Source organism: Gymnogyps californianus, chromosome 2, assembly GCF_018139145.2.
Source record: "Gymnogyps californianus isolate 813 chromosome 2, ASM1813914v2, whole genome shotgun sequence".
Taxonomy (NCBI): domain Eukaryota; kingdom Metazoa; phylum Chordata; class Aves; order Accipitriformes; family Cathartidae; genus Gymnogyps; species Gymnogyps californianus.
The window spans coordinates 94,651,474-94,669,084 of record NC_059472.1 but is presented as its reverse complement, the minus strand read 5'-3'; the positions used below and the strand labels follow the sequence as shown (position 1 = coordinate 94,669,084).

Below are 17,611 nucleotides of genomic sequence, written 5' to 3'. Positions count from 1 at the left end.
TATGCTTATCTTTCACTAGCATGCTGACAGTGGTTAAACCATCCCCCACGTATAAGGAATGGATCTGAAAGCCTGTAATACAGCCTGCTTCTTCGTATTTAAGAGCACTGCCTACCAATTACTACACTGAAATAAAAGCTCCTTAGGAGATGACCAAAGAGACATTTCTATTGTGCAAGACAATAAGAGAGGGCCTTTTCACACGCGTGAAGTGTCAATCATTTTCAGCATGGCGAGTTCCTTGGCTATTTGTTTTTAGCTTCAAGATCGCGTATGTTCAGTTTTTCAAAGCTACCCAACGTTTAACACCAAATTTCCACTTGGCCATCTTTGCAAACCACCAGAAACCAAACCATGTTGTAATAAGGCAGTTCCTCTCCTCTTCTGGAAAAAAAGGCTCATCATCACATTTGGCTATGCTCTGCATCCAAAAACTCCCATCTTAAGCAAATGCCAGACTACACGTGCTAGGCTGCAGAGATCCTATTTGTACTTCGAGGCTGGGCATTGTTACTGCACTGCACCCTACAAAGCACACACAACGTACTGGAAGCAGGCCAATGCCATAAATAACACAGGAGCAATTCACAGGTGGAATGCAGGGAGAGGATGGATTCAGCCAGATCTTGAGGACACTCTGCCTATTGGATATTTGCAAAGTCACAGGCAGCCTGTACACATGCCTGCCCAAAAAACACAGATCCATGTTAAAGAGAGCAGGGAAATCATTAAAGCATATGCATCTCAATCCCTGTGCCTTTATGAGGATCAAACACTCATCTTCCTACCAGTACGTTACAATCTACACCAAGCGTACGCTCTTCATTTGCCAGTGAAGATGGCCGGCTAAAATATCAAAATTCACAGGTTACCCCCTAGCACATGCGTTTTGTATCTTTCTCAAAAAACTCATTCAGCAACATATACACACAAAGTGTTGTTTAAAAAAGACTTAATTTGAACATCAGAATAGTACCGTACCCTGATAACAAAAACAGCTGTTTGTCTCTCCACAGGGCATTAAAAAGAGAAGTTTGGGAAAATTATCTAGCACCGAAAATAAGATCGAGAATGAAAGTGCCGCCTTAATTAAAAGAAGAAATACCTTCTTTGATAGGACCCTTTGTAAGCATGCTTCAAAGCATAGCTTCTGCGATCCAGATCTTCCAATTTGAGTTTCAAAGACTTCTGCATGTGGTTGTTGCATGTGGTGTTTCACATGTGCCAAAAAAAAAAAAATTCCCCAAACTTTGAGACCTGTTCCTGAGATGGTGCATAAACAGCCTACAGGTACCTAAGCAGGATGTAAATAAAAAGCCATTATGAAGAATTTTGCTAGGTATGGAGTAAGGAGCAGAAGAAGAGTAAGAAGGTAGATACCTGTGACATTTTGGTTTCATATGAAACACTTCAGTTAGTTTGCATTACTGCACTAATATGGACAGCCTGGTGAACATCAGCCACGGACACTGCAGCTTCGTTTACCAAACTGGGGAAGCTGTGGCTGAAATACATATGTTATCCCTTTAGCCTTTTCAGACTTGCCACAGAGCCTTTAATAGCTACCCACTGGAAACTGGCAGGAAGGTCATTTCTCGCCTCCCTTCTGGCATTTATATCCTACTAACATTTTCAAGTTGCATGGAGAGCATGTCTTTGGCAGGGAGGAAAATGTGATTTTAAAGTGACAGGCACAGACCATCCTCAGTCACAGAAATGGAAAAGGAGCTGTTGGCAGAGTCTCCTACCCACAAAGGAAACCCTTTTGGAGCAAGTGGAGGCATCGCCCTTGCCCGTGAAGCCTGATGCATGTTCTACTGGAATGCAACACAGTAAGTCAAGCAAAGTCCTTTCTCCACCTGAAGGTCCCTTGCTAAAGCTTACAAACCACCACCACCACTAAAACCCACAGCAGCTGCCTAACTCCTCTGTCTGCATTTTGGGGAGATGCAGTGGTGGAGATGGAGTAAGAGGCTTGCAACCTCCTATTTGGTGGCAGAGTCTAGACCCAAAAGGGCTCCTCAGAGTTGGCACTATTTGTAGATAAACTCCCTAGGAAGCTACCATGACAGTACAGATGGAAAGCTTTTGGAAAGCCTTTAGTAATTGCAATCTATTGACTGGGGACACTACTTTGGAAATCTCCAGCTCTTTCAGAGCTACAGAAAACTCTTTATACACACACACACTCTCCTTCCATATAGCTTCTGCTCCTGCTGGAGATCTGAGAATATTCAACTTTAATTTACTGTGACCAAGAGAAAGCCATAGTGTCTGTGTCTCTAGTGTAAAAGTCTGAGGATTAGCAGATCCTAAATTGCAGATTTTTTTATGTACTGATCTTATGTACTGGAATTGCAGGGTGATTCCAGTTACAGGAATTTTGAACTCAAAATTACTATGATCTAACTCCTTCCTCCAAATTCCTAAAAAGCCCCAAGAAAACAACCTCCCAAACCCCCAAATCAGTCCCTGATGCTAGAAGGTTTGCTGTTTCCAAGACAACTTGCTCTTTCCAGTACTGGTCAAAAAGAAATCTCTCTAAAAAACTCAGCATCATCTCCAGCTCTCTTCTTCCAGAGCAATTCCTGTTCCTGATAGCAGTCACTGATGGATCTCCCAGTTATTGTACCAGATTGCAACAACCCTCCCCAAACAGTAGGAGCAGCATTGTTACAGAGGCAGTGAGCTTGATGGCACTTTAGGAAGAATGAGAAAATCAGCTTTTCGTTATGGACATTGAGCACTCTCCAGTGACCTTTGCTCTCTCCAAAGACTGTCCCCACAGGAGGCTCAGGCCACTCCTGAGCAGTCTGGCAGCTCTAAGAGTTTTCTGAGATGCCCCGGGCTCATGGTTCTCTGTTGAAAATCCTGGCCAAGAGTCACCCTGGTCAGAAAAGGAAGCAGGTTTTAACCTCTTTTTCTGAATGGTGCTGCACAGGAGAACCTTCCCCCTCCACCCATGTCTGCTGTGCCCATTCAACTTGACTTGTTGAAAAGGAGCCAAGGAGCACAACAAAAAGAAACTGGACTTTATGTGAGAGGCTATGACTCATTTACAAATGAAGTGTTGCATGTATTGTGGGAGTCAGGAAGGGCAGCATCAATTTAACAGGTAAAGAGTATACTGCAACACCCCAACACAGCTAGACTTACCCGGAGAGGAGACAGGCAGAAAAGAGTGTTCCCACTCCACAAAAAGTCTGGCTATGCCAAAAAAGTTTTGCCCACATGCAAAAGAACAGCAAATGAGAGCTCTGGAGGGTATCTGCCTCCCTTCACTTAATAAACTAAGGGGGAAAAAAAATTACTTTCTATGGAGAAGATGGGCACTTGAGAGTGTAACAACACTGATATTTTCTAACCCCAAAAAGCAACCAAAACTCCTTCCCTCCTCTGCTCAGCTGAATGTCTAATGACCTGGCTGCTATGAGGTGGAAAAATAGATCAGAAATTTCATCCTCTGCCGGAACAATAATAAGCACTCCTACGGCACAATATTTCCCTCGACAAAACCATTTCGTTGGACTTTTTCCCCTAAAAGGTCTTTTAAAAGTCTGGATTAAAAAAACAGTATAGACAGTTAAATAAGAGCCAGAACAAGGCAGAGGGGGAGAAAGAGAAGAGACGATGTACGTAGCATGTGCCTACACATTTTTCCCCCTGTTCAGATACTGGCAGACTAGCTTCTCCCTCACTCCCCTCCTGTGTACTGAGCATATTTGGTGTAAATGCAGTAATACTTGGGAGGCTCCTGCAGGACCTTCACAAGCTACACTGATTCTTTAGCAGCACATTCACAACTTTCTGCTAAACCTACAACTTCTCTCTCTGACCCCACACTCTGTGCAATGCTCCGGGGATACCACCATGTTGGCTACCAGGGTCAGGTTAGAAATCTTATTCTTTGCTGTTTTGGGCATGTATCTGTCACTACTTAGATACCGTAGCACTAAAATAGCAAACAATAAAGGAACTGTGCGCAGAAGCAGAGAAAAATGGATGTGTATTATCATCCAGCTGGCCAGCTGGCACAGAAGAACAGACACAGCACCACCACAAGCAAGGCCTGTGGGAGCTGCACACAAGACCTGGCAAGCAGGTCCTTGCTCTGGGATCCTGAGGCAGAAGCAGTTTTGAATGTGATGTGAGAGACATTCATCCACAGCACTAGCAAGCCATTGGACCTGATGCGACCGCTAAGTTTGAGATGCCTACAGAAGAATTGACTTCACACCATCTTAGACTAGAAATACCTGTTTCGGAAGGAGGTACCCACTGGGCAAAATGAACATCTTCCTTGTGAGTGTGTCATAGCACCAGATAACAAACTCCATTTCACTTTGCATTTATCCTCATCTGCCTACTTGCACGTTCATGCTTTCCACTTCAGCAACAGGATTCACTATTACAGTCTGTTATAGCAACAAGAAAAGGTTATTCACTGCAAAAAAACAGTGGCACAGTCCTGCCAACCACTACCCTCCTTTAGCAAAACTAGCCTGTTTTCACTGTGCTCAGGATCTTGCCTGTCACAGGTCTGGGGTCACTTGTTGCATTGCCACCAAGCTCAGTAACAGGTTTCTGCAATGTCCCACCAAGCTGCTGCGGTGTGGGCCTACACAAGAAGGAGTTTTACAGAGCAGACAGGAACCTATCAGATGGAAAGAACTTTTAACAGGAAGATTTTTGTTGCATGAACTTAGGTCCTTCTTAGTGCAGTCAGTAACAACACTCCATCCTGGTAACTTCAAGCAACATCTTGTTAAGAGAAAAATTTAAAACCAAACAATCTTCTCATCAGAAGCTTCTGATCTGTACTTACTTCTTTTGGGCAAGTCACTGAGCCTGGCAATTCTGGCAAATTTGCTACTAAAGCACGGTAAGAGTTGCTATACGCTATATGGGGAAACCCGCATAAGCAAGGGTGACTACATCAACATCTGATAGGCCTGGAGTCAAGTCTCAGGGGAAGCCTCCCTTTCCTGCTTCTGGGAGAGGACGAGGAGACGCCTAGTGAGCAAAAGCCAAACAAACCCTGCAAGCAGCACTTCAGCAAGTCAGCCCGGGCTGAGGACCCGGACACAAGTGTCTGACCACCCCAGAGTCCCAGCACTGGAATTCACCCTTGGATGCTGACAGTGGCATCAGCTACAACTCAGCAGCTGCCCTGCCTTACTCACAGCAGACAGAGTAATGACCCAGTCTGGCAAACATGTGGCTCGCAACACCTCTGGTCAGATGAGTCAGATGTGTGATTTATTCAATGTCCAAGGCCAGTATCTCCTCTGAACGTCTTTGTGTCTTTCCCTTCTCATTTTACATCTCTCTCTCCAATTCTCCCCAATTCCAATCAAGTATAAGTTAATAAATATGGAATTACAAAACTGCATTCCCTCCCGTTTCTCCTCTGTTTTCATGTAACTGTTTAACCTGGACAATATGATACAGAAAAGGTAAAGCTGCAAGCAGCTATTGCTTCCTTTGTCCAGCATTACGTTATCTTTCCTATTGTCACCAAAATCACCCCTTTCATGCCGTCTATAGCACACTGCTTGGAAAATGACTGGTAATAATCAAGGAAACAAGATCTCTTCCCTCCCACACAGAACCAGTCTGTAAACATCACTCTTGTCATTTTGCTTATAAGCTATATTCCTTTCCCCCACCTGTCTTGCAGTTTCTTTGTAGGTTGTAAACTCTTTGATATGGGGACTAAAGCTATGTGGGAATTCACGAAGTCTTAATCAGCTCTGAGGTGTTCCACCCATGCAAATAAATGAATACTGAATCAGGGGATGAGAGAGGGGAAGGAACATCCATGTGATTTAACATTTTGTTTCCCTGGTTGACAACTGTACTTATTGCTACATCCCTACGAAGGAAACGACATGAAATATGTTTGGCAACTTGGGTTGCAGAGAATTTCCCGGATCTATAGTGCAGTAAGTCGTCTACAGTACAAGCAAGTACTGATCTATGTATTTAAAAACAAGATCAATTATTCCGAAGAGGCATCTTCACGACAGCACTGGGATACCTAACTACGTAACATACAACACCACCACAGATGTTCCAATACAACCACTTGCATCCACAATTCTGAAGCTACAAAATTAGAAGCTCCTATACAGCTTGGCTATATATTTTGTCCTCTGAGAAAAATCTATCCTGTTTGTCAAAATACTACTACTACTACTACTAATAAAACCAAAAAAGCAATACTTCTGGATATCCGTAACAACTCTCGATAATATGTGGAGAGCTACAAGACCTTTCTCAATTCTGACTTCCTCCCACAACTTAAGCATCCTAGCAGTTGTGGTGTGTGTGTGTGTCATGCCATACTTGTAGATCACATAGTCCACATTTTCTACCCAAGTAAGTGTCTTTAGTCAGCTTGCAAGTCCTTCCAAGGATACAAACCAGTCCCCTATCCTGTAATCCTTTCCAAACTCCTGGGTCACGATCAGCACTCACCTGTGCATGTTTCCATTGGTGGTGAAGGACTGTCCACATACTGAACATTTATAAGGCCTTTCACCTGAGTGCACCAGCATGTGGCGATCAAGGGAGCTCGCTGAGCTCAGAGACTTTCCACAGATGCTGCAGGAATGGTCTGTCCCTCCAGTGTCAGTGTTATGCTAGAGAAAGCAACGATTTTTTTTCATTGAATGCCCCTTCTGAAGTGCCAGTAAAATATTAGTGAGAACTATAAACATCTTAAAAGTAGCTTTAAAGAGCCACTCGGCACAATACCTTATATTAAGGTGTGCCCTGTATATACCTCTCCTCCCCAGCCCTCCCCCCTCAACTCCACCCCCACCCTTCATTTTTAACTCCTTAATGCACCAGCACAAGTAGCTGTTTCATACAGCCTGCAATGCCTGCCACATGCAGCATTTCGGCTGGGTGTGCAGCAGAAGAGGATAGAAAGGGACTCAACAACTATTCATCAGACAAATGGTACCTTGGGATACTTTAAGCTGTGCAGTGGTTTGGGGTTGGGTGAGTGGTAAGGGGGAAAACAGAAAGAGGATGTAATTATGAACTTCATGGCAGAAGAAAAGACACTTAAAAACAAATACTCTTTAAAGATGCTCATTTCAAACTGACTGTGTAGTAAGAAAACAGAAGTAAACGGCTTCTGAGTGCACATGCAGACTTCTACGGCCAGAAGAATGCATTACAGGGCCAAAATATGGCCATTAGCTACTGTACTACATGTACCACTCTTTCTTAGTTGCATTCAGATACTTGAAGATTTCTTCACATACCAAAAAAAAAACCCGCCAGGAGAGTAAGAAAAAAAAAATTAAGTAACAGTTACACTACAGGAGGGAAAACTGAAGTAATAAGTATCTAGCAGGCTCACAGTGGTGAACCACAACCTTAGCATCCAAAGCAGAACCTTCTGACATAGAAAAGGCCAAACCTCCTTATAAAGTATGCATATATTTCAAGAGGAACAAGAAGAGGCCTGTAGCTGACAAAAAAGTGCATCATCCATTAAAAAAGTGTATTTTTAATTCTGCCTCCCAAAATTGCTATACCCTGTGAAGGACTGGGAGGCTCTTCTACACTGAGAAGATTTAAAAATTGTGTCTTCCTGCTTCTTAATTTGCATGACCAGTAAAGAGATCTGTACTCAAACAGGGTAACAAAACAGGACTTATGCCTCATGATGGAAGTGGTTTTCCGGATCCTTGGGATACCTTAAGCTATGCAGAACAGGACATACATCCTTGTTTGAGCCACTGGTGGGGGGAGTGTTGGGGAAGGAAGGGAGGGAAATTACCCACCTTGGGATTGGGTTTGTGGGGGGTTTTTTTAAAGAAAATACAAGGGGAAGGCTAAAATAAAAGCAAAACAATTGAATAAAGTTATAATGGAAACATTTCTGGTTTGCACATGGAATTGTTTTTCACCACGGCAAAATGCACCCTGGCAAACCAGACACTCTTAATAAAAGTAAGAAATCAAGAGCTGGTACTCTGCATACCTGACGAATGTGCATAGTTAGCTGGTGCTGTGTAGTGCAAATCTTTTCACACAGAGGACAGGTGTAGGAAGACTTCTCTTCTTTTGTTTCCTGTGAACAAAACAAACCAAAAAAATCAGAAGGAATATTGATATAAAAGAACTCGAAAGCTGTTGCTGCTGGGGATGGAAAAAATATAATCCATCCTAAGCACAAAAGGCCACTGCTAACAGAACAACTTGCACGTATACATTTATCATCCTGATAGATCCCTCAGGGAAGTTTGAGAAACTTCTGAATTTATAAATAGGGGCCATTTCAACTACTGCAGAAGTACAGCAGCTGTTTTAACAGCACACGAATACTCAGCAGTAGCAGTTTAGGACAGGAAGCGAAGGCAATTACTGCGACCAGCTCAAACTGCCAGGAGGAATTTAGGTGAGCAGAAAGTAATTCCTGGAACACCACCAGAATATGTGGGCAAACGCCACTAATCTTCCCAAAAGATCTTTAATAAGCACAAGTCTTCAGGACTTCAGATTTTCCACCCCATCTTGATGGCAAGGTACTAGCTCGGTGCCCCTTTCTAGGGGCTGTATGTTCTGCTCCGTGGCTGACTCAGAAGGAAGAGCGGCGTTTACTGAATCACCAGCACCATTTCCCTTAGCATCCTGTGTTTCTCCTGGAAGCATCCCATCCAGGCACACCGGCCAGGCCCAACCCTTCTCAAGCTTGCAAGATCTGATGAGATCATGGCGAAAAAGAGGTGACAATGCAGGAGTGTACGTGACTCAAAAAGAACACATTATGAACCCGGTTATTCTCCACCCAGGTGAGAATCAGGAGTAACCATGGTCAAACCACAAGTACAAACAATGAAGCCGACCAGAGAGCTCAGCCTGATTTAAGTATGCCCTTGAGACACTGAGCAAAGCCGCCACTCTTTCAGCCAAGGATGAAATGGCACTCTCACAGGAACCAAAGGCGTTTGCGTGAATTGTCCGCAAGGATGGCTACTGCATGACATAAAGGGTATTTTCACCACCTCACTAAGAAGCCCAGGCGCGGCTTCTGCACCAACGCCTGTATGTTAAAAGGAAGACGGTCTGGCACTGAAAATTAAACCTCAGTTTTCTGTAGAACGATGCAAATCTTCACCAGCTAGATAGATCCACCGCCTGTTACCTACACTTCTGGTGACAAGAGAGTACAAAAACCATCTCTGCATGACTGATGGGAAAGTATAATATTTATGCCAAAAGGACATGTTCTACTGAACCTCTTTGCTAGCTATTTTAAGGATCATTAGTAAAACCATGAAAACAAGCAAAAAAGAAAACTCGCCCTCAGTAGCTCTTTAGTTGGGAGGGAGTTGATGGGTATGAGTGTATCTGTGCATTTCCTCTCTCCACACAACTCTTCCCCCATTGCTATCCCAAGTCATCTACTCAGAAGCAATCATTTCAAGATTGTCAGACACAAGCATTTGTGGAGAACACTGAGAATGACTAACCCAAATCTCTGTGACAAATTCTCTGGCATGTTAGGAGGGAAGGTGCTGACACAGTGTTAGAGAAAGGGTTCTTAAGTCTCATTAGAGCAATATCCCCTCCTACATGATTTGGGGAACCGTTCTAGAGAGTCCCCTATTAAAATCTAACACTGTGTTTTCAAAAACAGGGCCATGATAATTTTCTATTAACTTCAGTGACCTGTGGACATGGATGAAGAGCTATTTTCCCATTTTGCCTAAAGTAAACAAAACTTGTGACTTCACTTCTAAAAGGATCGGGACTGCAACGATTAGGTTCTCCCACTCCTCCCTACTGTTTCTCTTGTACATCTTTTTCTAACTGTACTTCAGGGCTTTCCATCCTAAAGGTAATCACTGTAGGCCACGCACACAGGCCAAGGCCTAATGTACTATTACTCGCAAAACGTTAGAAAGTAAGCAAGAAAGGCTGCCATTATGAAGTCTGAACACCCCAAGAAAATGAAAATGCATTATCCCAGGGCCCCCCCCATTTTTATATATAAACATATAATTCGCACACGCTCATTCCATCCTACTTATACAACTTTAATTTTACTACATGCAGCCTGTCTGTGGAGTAATGTTCAGCTCCAATTATACTGCAACCTTGTTAAAGTTGGCTCAGGACAGAGAACAAACACACTGTGCCGTGAGGAAAATCCCTGCAGCTGTGCTGACAGTTTAGATGGTGTTTAATCCCCAGGGTATTTCTGTGAAATTATCAACCTACTACTTTTTTTTGCGTGTCCCCGTGTGTCCGTCCCGTCCCCCCCCCCCGAGTGCTGCAGTTCTACATGATGCACTTGATTGTTTCAAAGCCTGCTTTCCAGACCGCCTGCTCTTCGAATCAGCAAATTAACAGAAGATAGAGTAATTACTGGTTCACCTTGAAGCAAAGATCAGAAACACACTATAGCTCAGCCAGAGCTGATTAGTATTGAATCTGGGGTTTATTATTAACTAAAACCCAAACTTTCTCCAGTGGTCACATAGGGTACATGCCACATACCGTAACACAGCTCAAGCAAATCCAGGGTAGCTACAACAGGAATGCTGTTGACTGACCCAATCCAGACCAAAAAACATTAGCATCCCTACTGTAAAAGCACCCCCACTCACAAATTTAAAACATAGCATTCAGCTACCCCACTGGAGCCAGACTGGTGAAAACACACTTCCTGAACTGAAAGATAAAATTAGCAGTCAATTTGTTAGCTACTCTCCCTTTAGTAAGTCAACCTCGCACAACTGCTCTGCATTCAACTGATAGCAAGTGCTTTGGGAGTTGTGCATTAGGTCTATTTGTTTTTCTCCAGCTCAAAGAAACACCTTTGTCACACTTTTTATTTTCTTCAAGAGCAAAGCAAGTGAGAAGTTAAAATGGATGCAGATTGATGTGAGAACATGTTTATTAGACTACAGGCAGACTAGAGCCAAGATAAAGTCGGTGTTATAAAGAGAACCATAGACTTTGGGACAAAGGTTCAGGGCAAAATGTTTCGCTGCCAACTCACGGGAAACAGCAGTCAGACCTAGAAAACGAGCGAACTGTTATTATCCTTGAAATTATAATAAGGGGCACATTCTGACCAGAATCTGAGATCTGTGCGCTGCTATACACTGAAACAATTCAGTGCTTTCATTCTGCTACGCTGAAAGTGGAAATTCTCTGTATTAGAGTTGCTAACCAGATTGATACCCACTTAATATTTCACATCTCACTTCTATTTTCTCAGTAATGTAGCCATTTGCCCCTCTGGTGATAACAATCTTTCAGTCTAAAAACAAATAGGCTATTTACTATGTTTTCAATGTATTTGTTTATTTTTATGCTGTAAGAATCCCTCTTAATCCTGTCACATTTACTCTCGAGCTTCCTTTGATTCGATGCCCATCGAAATATCAGGTGGAATAAAGGTCACTAACGCTAATAAACTTCCCTGAAGCCAAACCACATGGTGTACCGGTGGACAGCTGTGTAACAGCACTGCCACCGAGACTAGTCTGAACTCCAGTGCCTCACTTCACATGATGAAATCAAGGAACCAGGGCAGCCCCTAAGTGGGAACACTGCAAATACACCTTAAAGCCCGGTGCTAGACAACACAATCCCACAAACACAGTTGCCCGTATACTGCCCAGACTCTTCATTTAAGAATGTTCATTTACAGTTAATGGCTTTTAACTCCTTTCAAGCAAAAAAATCCAAGACAAGTCGTAAGTCTGTCAACTGGGCAGCTACTCGGCAAGCTATTAATAAACTACTATAGGAACATCACATGAGTCATGCCTCTCAACCTTTCTGGTCCCTGTTACATCTTGATTCATTTACAAATTCTCTGTGCTTCACCGCAAGCTCTAAAGTCAAATGGACACAGGGATTTGGGGTATTTCTTGATGTTCTGCAGCACCTCCATTAGTAGGGCTTGGCCCAGAAGGAGAAAAACATGGATATAATGACAGCTTTAACTGATACAACTCTCTCCTTTCACTTCTTTAGATCAATATTGCTATCAACTGGTGCCATCAACTGGTAAATGGAAAAAAACTGATAAAAGCTACATATATTTGCTCTGCAAGATTTGTACAAAGCATTCTGCAATAGCTCTTCATAGTTTTATTAACAATGAAGTAAGGCACCTTACACTACACACGTGTGAACTGAGTGTTCTGATGGATGTTTTGTTCTAGCACCACCTTTAACCTTAAATCACTGGGATCTTCCCTGGGGACAGCCGCACACCTCATGAGGGGTCCCACACGATGGCCGAGCCAAGCCCCCTGCCACACCACTCTGCCCCTCTCTGAGCTATTTCTTTTCTCCTAGTTTCATGAAATGAACGGGTCCCCCAACAGATTAGGCGAATGCAAGAGCCCGAAGCAAGGATGCAGTGTGGAAGAAGCAGTAATTCTTAGGTGGCTTTGCCACTGCTAGTGGCATCTCCTAGGCCACCTCACCGTTGCATGACATCGGAGCTTGTGCTCAAATGTTTTACATGTGAATCCAAGCAAGCGGACCCCTTTGATTCCCAGTTTTCTAAAGTTAAGTTCTGGAGAGCCACCAGAAAACAGAGGAGCAGTGGCAGAGGCAAGAAATACCCACTGAGGGAAAAAAAGGCAAAACAATCAAAGAAACATAATTATGTCTTATCACTTCCCATGTAGCTGCTTGTCTCCCCTTCACTCTCTCTGCATTTGGGTTTACATACCTGGTTCCTCCTGCCAATCCGATTTGGTGCAGGAGACTTCGAGGGGGATTTGACATTTTGAGAGTTCCCGCCATTTTCAGCAATCTTCCCCACATTCATCACTGCTGACATCATGGCGTCAATGGAGGACAAGTCTGCTCCGTCCAAACTGTTTGGTGAACTTGGTGATACCTTGTAGCTGTTTAAGCTTTCCAGCTGCTTCTCTGGAATTAAAAACACACATAGGAGTTGCTAGGCCATCTAAAAAAAAATAAAATACCACAGTATTTTCAGCTGCCTGTAACTCACATCACACTCTGCTGGATCATCATGGAGCACAGGCAACAGCCCATAATAACTGGAGTTCTTGTAACAGGAAAAGTTTCTCATATTGGAATGCATAGGGCAAGGTGTACATTTCTTCTCACAGGACATTCATGTTATCTTCATTTTTAACCTTAATTCAGTATGGGGCTTATAGAGTGATTTACCTTAAACTCTCTTGCTGTAAAATGGTATTATTCGTGGTACCTTGTGATCACCATGAATTAGTAGAGCAGTACTGATGAATGCATGCTCTGGCAAGCACAGTCATTCAAGCAAGCACGTGTTTTGAGCAGAACTGCACAATTAAGGCATTAGTAACACAGTGTAGGGTACTGGGTTCTCTTTCTAGCATAGCTTAAACCAGCTCTGTATATGGAATAAGCTAAATTAGCAAAAATCCAACCAAAACAAAACCCCAGATCCCCCCAAATGCCTCTTTACTGCCACAGCTGGCATCTATGTAGATTTTTATTCTTTTTGGTCTACCAAGCCGTATTAGTTCATGGAGCATATGTGTTACACCCACAACTAATGCCACAGCTAAAGCTGTTCAGATTTAGACTTCTCCATCACATTCTGGATGTAGCAGGGATGCTCCTGTCTCAGATACCAAATTCAAAACACATCTAAAATCTCATCTCCAGTTTCTCAACATACCATGTCAAACACACAGGTAAGGCCTTCCACTTTACAAGTTTGAAAAGGAAAATGCTTTCAAACTAAACACTCCTTTCCCCCAAAAGAAGTATCCCCATCAAACAGGAATGCCCTGCAAGTCTATTGCTCTGTCACCTCTGGTGGAGAGCACAGAATCTTAGTCTGTGTTGTGAGAAAGTCACTGTAACACAAGAGGATGTGAGGGTGAACAAGGAGGAACACGTTTGTCTGTGAACATTTGATCTCTGCATAATACTGACTTTGGAAGATAAGTTTGAGCATTATAAACAGGTGTTTTTTGAGGCTAAGTAATGTGGTGCCAAGTTACTGGGAGCCAAGAAAATCTTAGTTTGGAAGCCTGCAGTGGTAGTCGAGTATTTATGTGCCCATGCTTCTGCTCAACCTATTTTATACTTGTCAGACAGATAAAGGTTAGGGATGGGGAAAGAAATGTGTGCACCAGTGCTTCTGCTCAATGTATCTTATATTCTTCACACAGATAAGGGGAATGGATGGGTAAGAAATGTTTCCACAAGCCTTAATCAATGCCCTAATTTACAGAGTCACACAGAGCTAGTCAAACCAGTTACCTTCATTTTTATCCCCTGATTGACTGTGGCTCTCTTCTTGGTTGCTGGTCTCCTCACTTAGTGTAGTATGTATAGTAGCGTCTGGCTCTTCAGCCTCTTCTTCAGCAGCACCCTCTAGCACTATGTGAGGGAGAAGGGAAAAAGAGAAAGGGAGTAAGTTTTTCTGGAAGCCATTTTAGCAAAATAAAGACTACAGCCATTTAGTTTGAGGGCTCCCCTGACTGGTACGTAGGTCTGATGACAGAAGCATGTAAGGAGTGCCAGCGCAGCCAAGCGCCCACTCCCACGAGTGGCTGGGCACTGGGCAGGGAGATGCTGCTGCCTCTGACAGTGGCGAAACCTGGGCAAACAAAGAGAGGAAACCCTTACCAGCTTGGTCCCCAGTATTCAGCCAGCAAAAAAAGGAGGAGGGAAAGAAGGAGAGAGCAAGCTAGCATATCACTGACAGTCGTTACATTTGGTTAAGAAGTTGGAAGAATACTCTGCAGCTAGAGAATTTAAGTAATTCAATTTCATACACACACTCCTCCCCCCTTCTCTTCTTGGAGGATTAACATTTACTCTGACACATGAATTCATGGTGACCTTTTTCTTCCTTCTAGCAGTGGTGAAATGACTACTGAGATTTCTGGGACCATTTGGCACATTCCTCACGCCCACTGCCCAAGGTTTCCAGATGAGCTGAAGACATAAGCAACCATCGTATGTGCTGACAGAATTTCTCCACACCCCTTTCTGAAACCACAAACTTATCATGCCATCGCTGGGGTTTCAGGAAGGATGCCTGTTCTGGCTGGAGAATGACAGGGCAGCTAAACATCATTTTTAGAGGTGACGGCGAATGATCGACACATGAGAAAGAGAGGAGTTCTCTGCTCGAGGCACCCAGGGCGATAGCCTCTGGAAAAGGTTATTTGTAATATGGAAAACTACTGATACATTTTTAATGGAGAAATACACCTTTATAACCTTACAAGCAAAATAGTTATACAGGTTTTCCTTTTTTCAGAAAGCAGAGACCATCGGCCTCAAACTGCAGTTAAGTCAACACGGTTTCTTCCTTTTAAAAAAAAATATTCTCAAGGATGACATGCAAATCTATCACGTAACACATCTTCAAATGCTGTTTGAACAGCATTTGCAAACAATAAATGACTACGTTATCCCAGCTACTGACATTTTAGAGCACACAAGAAAAGGCAAAGAGAAAGGGCCCGGCTTGTGTCAAGCAGTTCCTCATTTCATACAATGCCAGACAAAGTAGCAGATTCAAGCTTTCTACGTTTAACTGCCAACCCTCTTAGGAGCAGCACACAGATGATTTGACATAGCGAGCCAGCACAGTCTAGAGACAAAACCTAGGACCTGACTAAGCCCACTGTCTAAGGCTCTGGATAACATCAACTTCTTAACAAACACTGTTTTCAATTTGCATCTTCAAAACCAGACAAAAAGACTATTTTTATGCTATCCTGAACAACTCAAGGTAACTCTTCCCTAGTCATTTTTGTACTTTCCTGCTAAGAAAACACTAGTGGTCCCTGCAACACGGGATTTCTTGATCCAAGGTGAGGCCAAGTACCCAGCCTTCTGTATTTTCTCCAGTAATTATGGGAGCTGTTTATTTGTCTTTATTTTGTTTGTCCTTAACTGTTGTAACTTTGCTGTTATTTTGTTTGTTTTTAAAAAAGGTCCATCTCATTCAAGAGCAACACAGTTGAGGTTTTTTTTTCCTCTCTCGATCTTTTTTTAACCACTTATGTGGTAGCTGACTTAATTTTGAATAGAATAAGCACAAAAGAGTTATTTTCAAGACTGGCCTACATCTTCTAATTTGCTTGCTGTATCTGCTTAATATCACCAAAAATAAGGACCAGTTTAAATTTTTGGGATGGATTTCTGTTAAAACTATGCAAATAACCCAACCAAACAAAACAACTCTCCCTTCCAAAGTAGATCTATTCATTCCTCTTTCAGTCAATACCTAGGACACTAACGTCACCACTGATTCATCCTGGAAAAAGTCAATCTATTGTGTAACTGTGAAGACTCCTGTGTTGGCCAAAGTAACTTTAAGATAGCTGAGGAGATTCCCAGAGAACTAGAGTCAGAATTCCTAGAGCTGCTTTCAGCAACAGTGAAAATGGGAAATGTTCATCACAAAGAGAAGAGACAGGCATACATGCACATATTAGCAAACCTACCTCCTGGTTTAGAAACACCTGCCAGCTTGCTCTCTGTTGTTCTTTCAGGAGGAAAGCTACGTATTGTGCTATTACAGCCTTTCATAATTTCTATGAACCAACAGTTATTTTATTTCTGAATCTAAATATCTTCCTGCTAACACAAAGAAAGATGTATAGTCACAGATCTTGTTTTTAAAACAGTTTTCCATACATTAAAAATTTCCTATTTTGGAAGCAGTCGAAAGACTGCAACTTAATTTCTGCAAAAATAGGTATTATTGTTGCATGCTTTTATTTACATATGTATCTTCCACTCTCTTGCATGAAGCAAAAATGCACCACTGAAACAAAGACAACTGCATGAGCAACACACACTGATTTCAGAAGCATAACTTTCTATTTGCAATAGGATATAGAAACAATAAGAATACTGGGCCAAATCACTCCTTCCTGTGGGAAAACCCGTGGCAGAGCGCCTTTAGGCAGGAACATACCGAGAGATTTCTCTTGCAGCTTTTTTTTTTTCTTTTTTTTTTCTTTAAATAAATGCATCACTGAGGATGGAGAAGTGGTGGGTTTTTTCCACAGCACCTATGAAACTCAGAGAATCAGACAGGCAGCAACCAGCACGGATGCCCTATGCCATGCTGTCTTCACGACTGCAAGCCTTCTCAGCTCACACCAAATGCCCCTGCTTGGAGGTCGTGCTGATGAAGCCTTCTTCCTCCCTCTCCCCAAAAGAAAACAAAGACCTCCAGGAAAAAGGACAACAGGAAATAGGCTGGCAAACAGTGCAGCCTCAGGTTGCATTCAACATCGGACCAAAGCCTCTAGGAAACAGGGAAGTGGTCACAAGCATTCAAGTCATCTTCTCCTTTGAAGAAAGCCCCAAGTGTCACAGTGATCCTCTGTGAAAAGGGGGAAAAGCAGAGAGCAAGCGACAGAGCGAGAGTGCTAACACATGTTGGGGGGGATGACGACCAAACAAAACAATGCAGCAGCCCTCTTTGCACGGCCACAAGAAGAGACCTGGCTCTTCTGTGGGAACGTGTCCCCTCCACTTGATGATGTTGCTGCCCCTTGATGATGTCACTGAAACCATGAAACCGGGGCAAGTTCAATCCCACAGAGAAATCTGAGGGGCCTTT

At 43.0% G+C, this 17,611-nt stretch overlaps 1 protein-coding gene across 1 annotated transcript in view; it reads right to left on the bottom strand.

The window, feature by feature from the left end:
• The window catches only part of RREB1 (ras responsive element binding protein 1), a 124,571-nt gene that overhangs the window by 53,047 nt on the left and 53,913 nt on the right, over positions 1-17,611 (bottom strand). Inside the window, exons 2-5 of the mRNA XM_050890773.1 lie at positions 14,278-14,397; positions 12,725-12,927; positions 8,003-8,092; positions 6,481-6,644 (exon numbers count right to left, since the gene is read on the bottom strand). Of these exons, the coding sequence (XP_050746730.1) occupies positions 6,481-6,644; positions 8,003-8,092; positions 12,725-12,927; positions 14,278-14,397 (577 nt within the window). The remainder of the gene's footprint in view (positions 1-6,480; positions 6,645-8,002; positions 8,093-12,724; positions 12,928-14,277; positions 14,398-17,611) is intronic.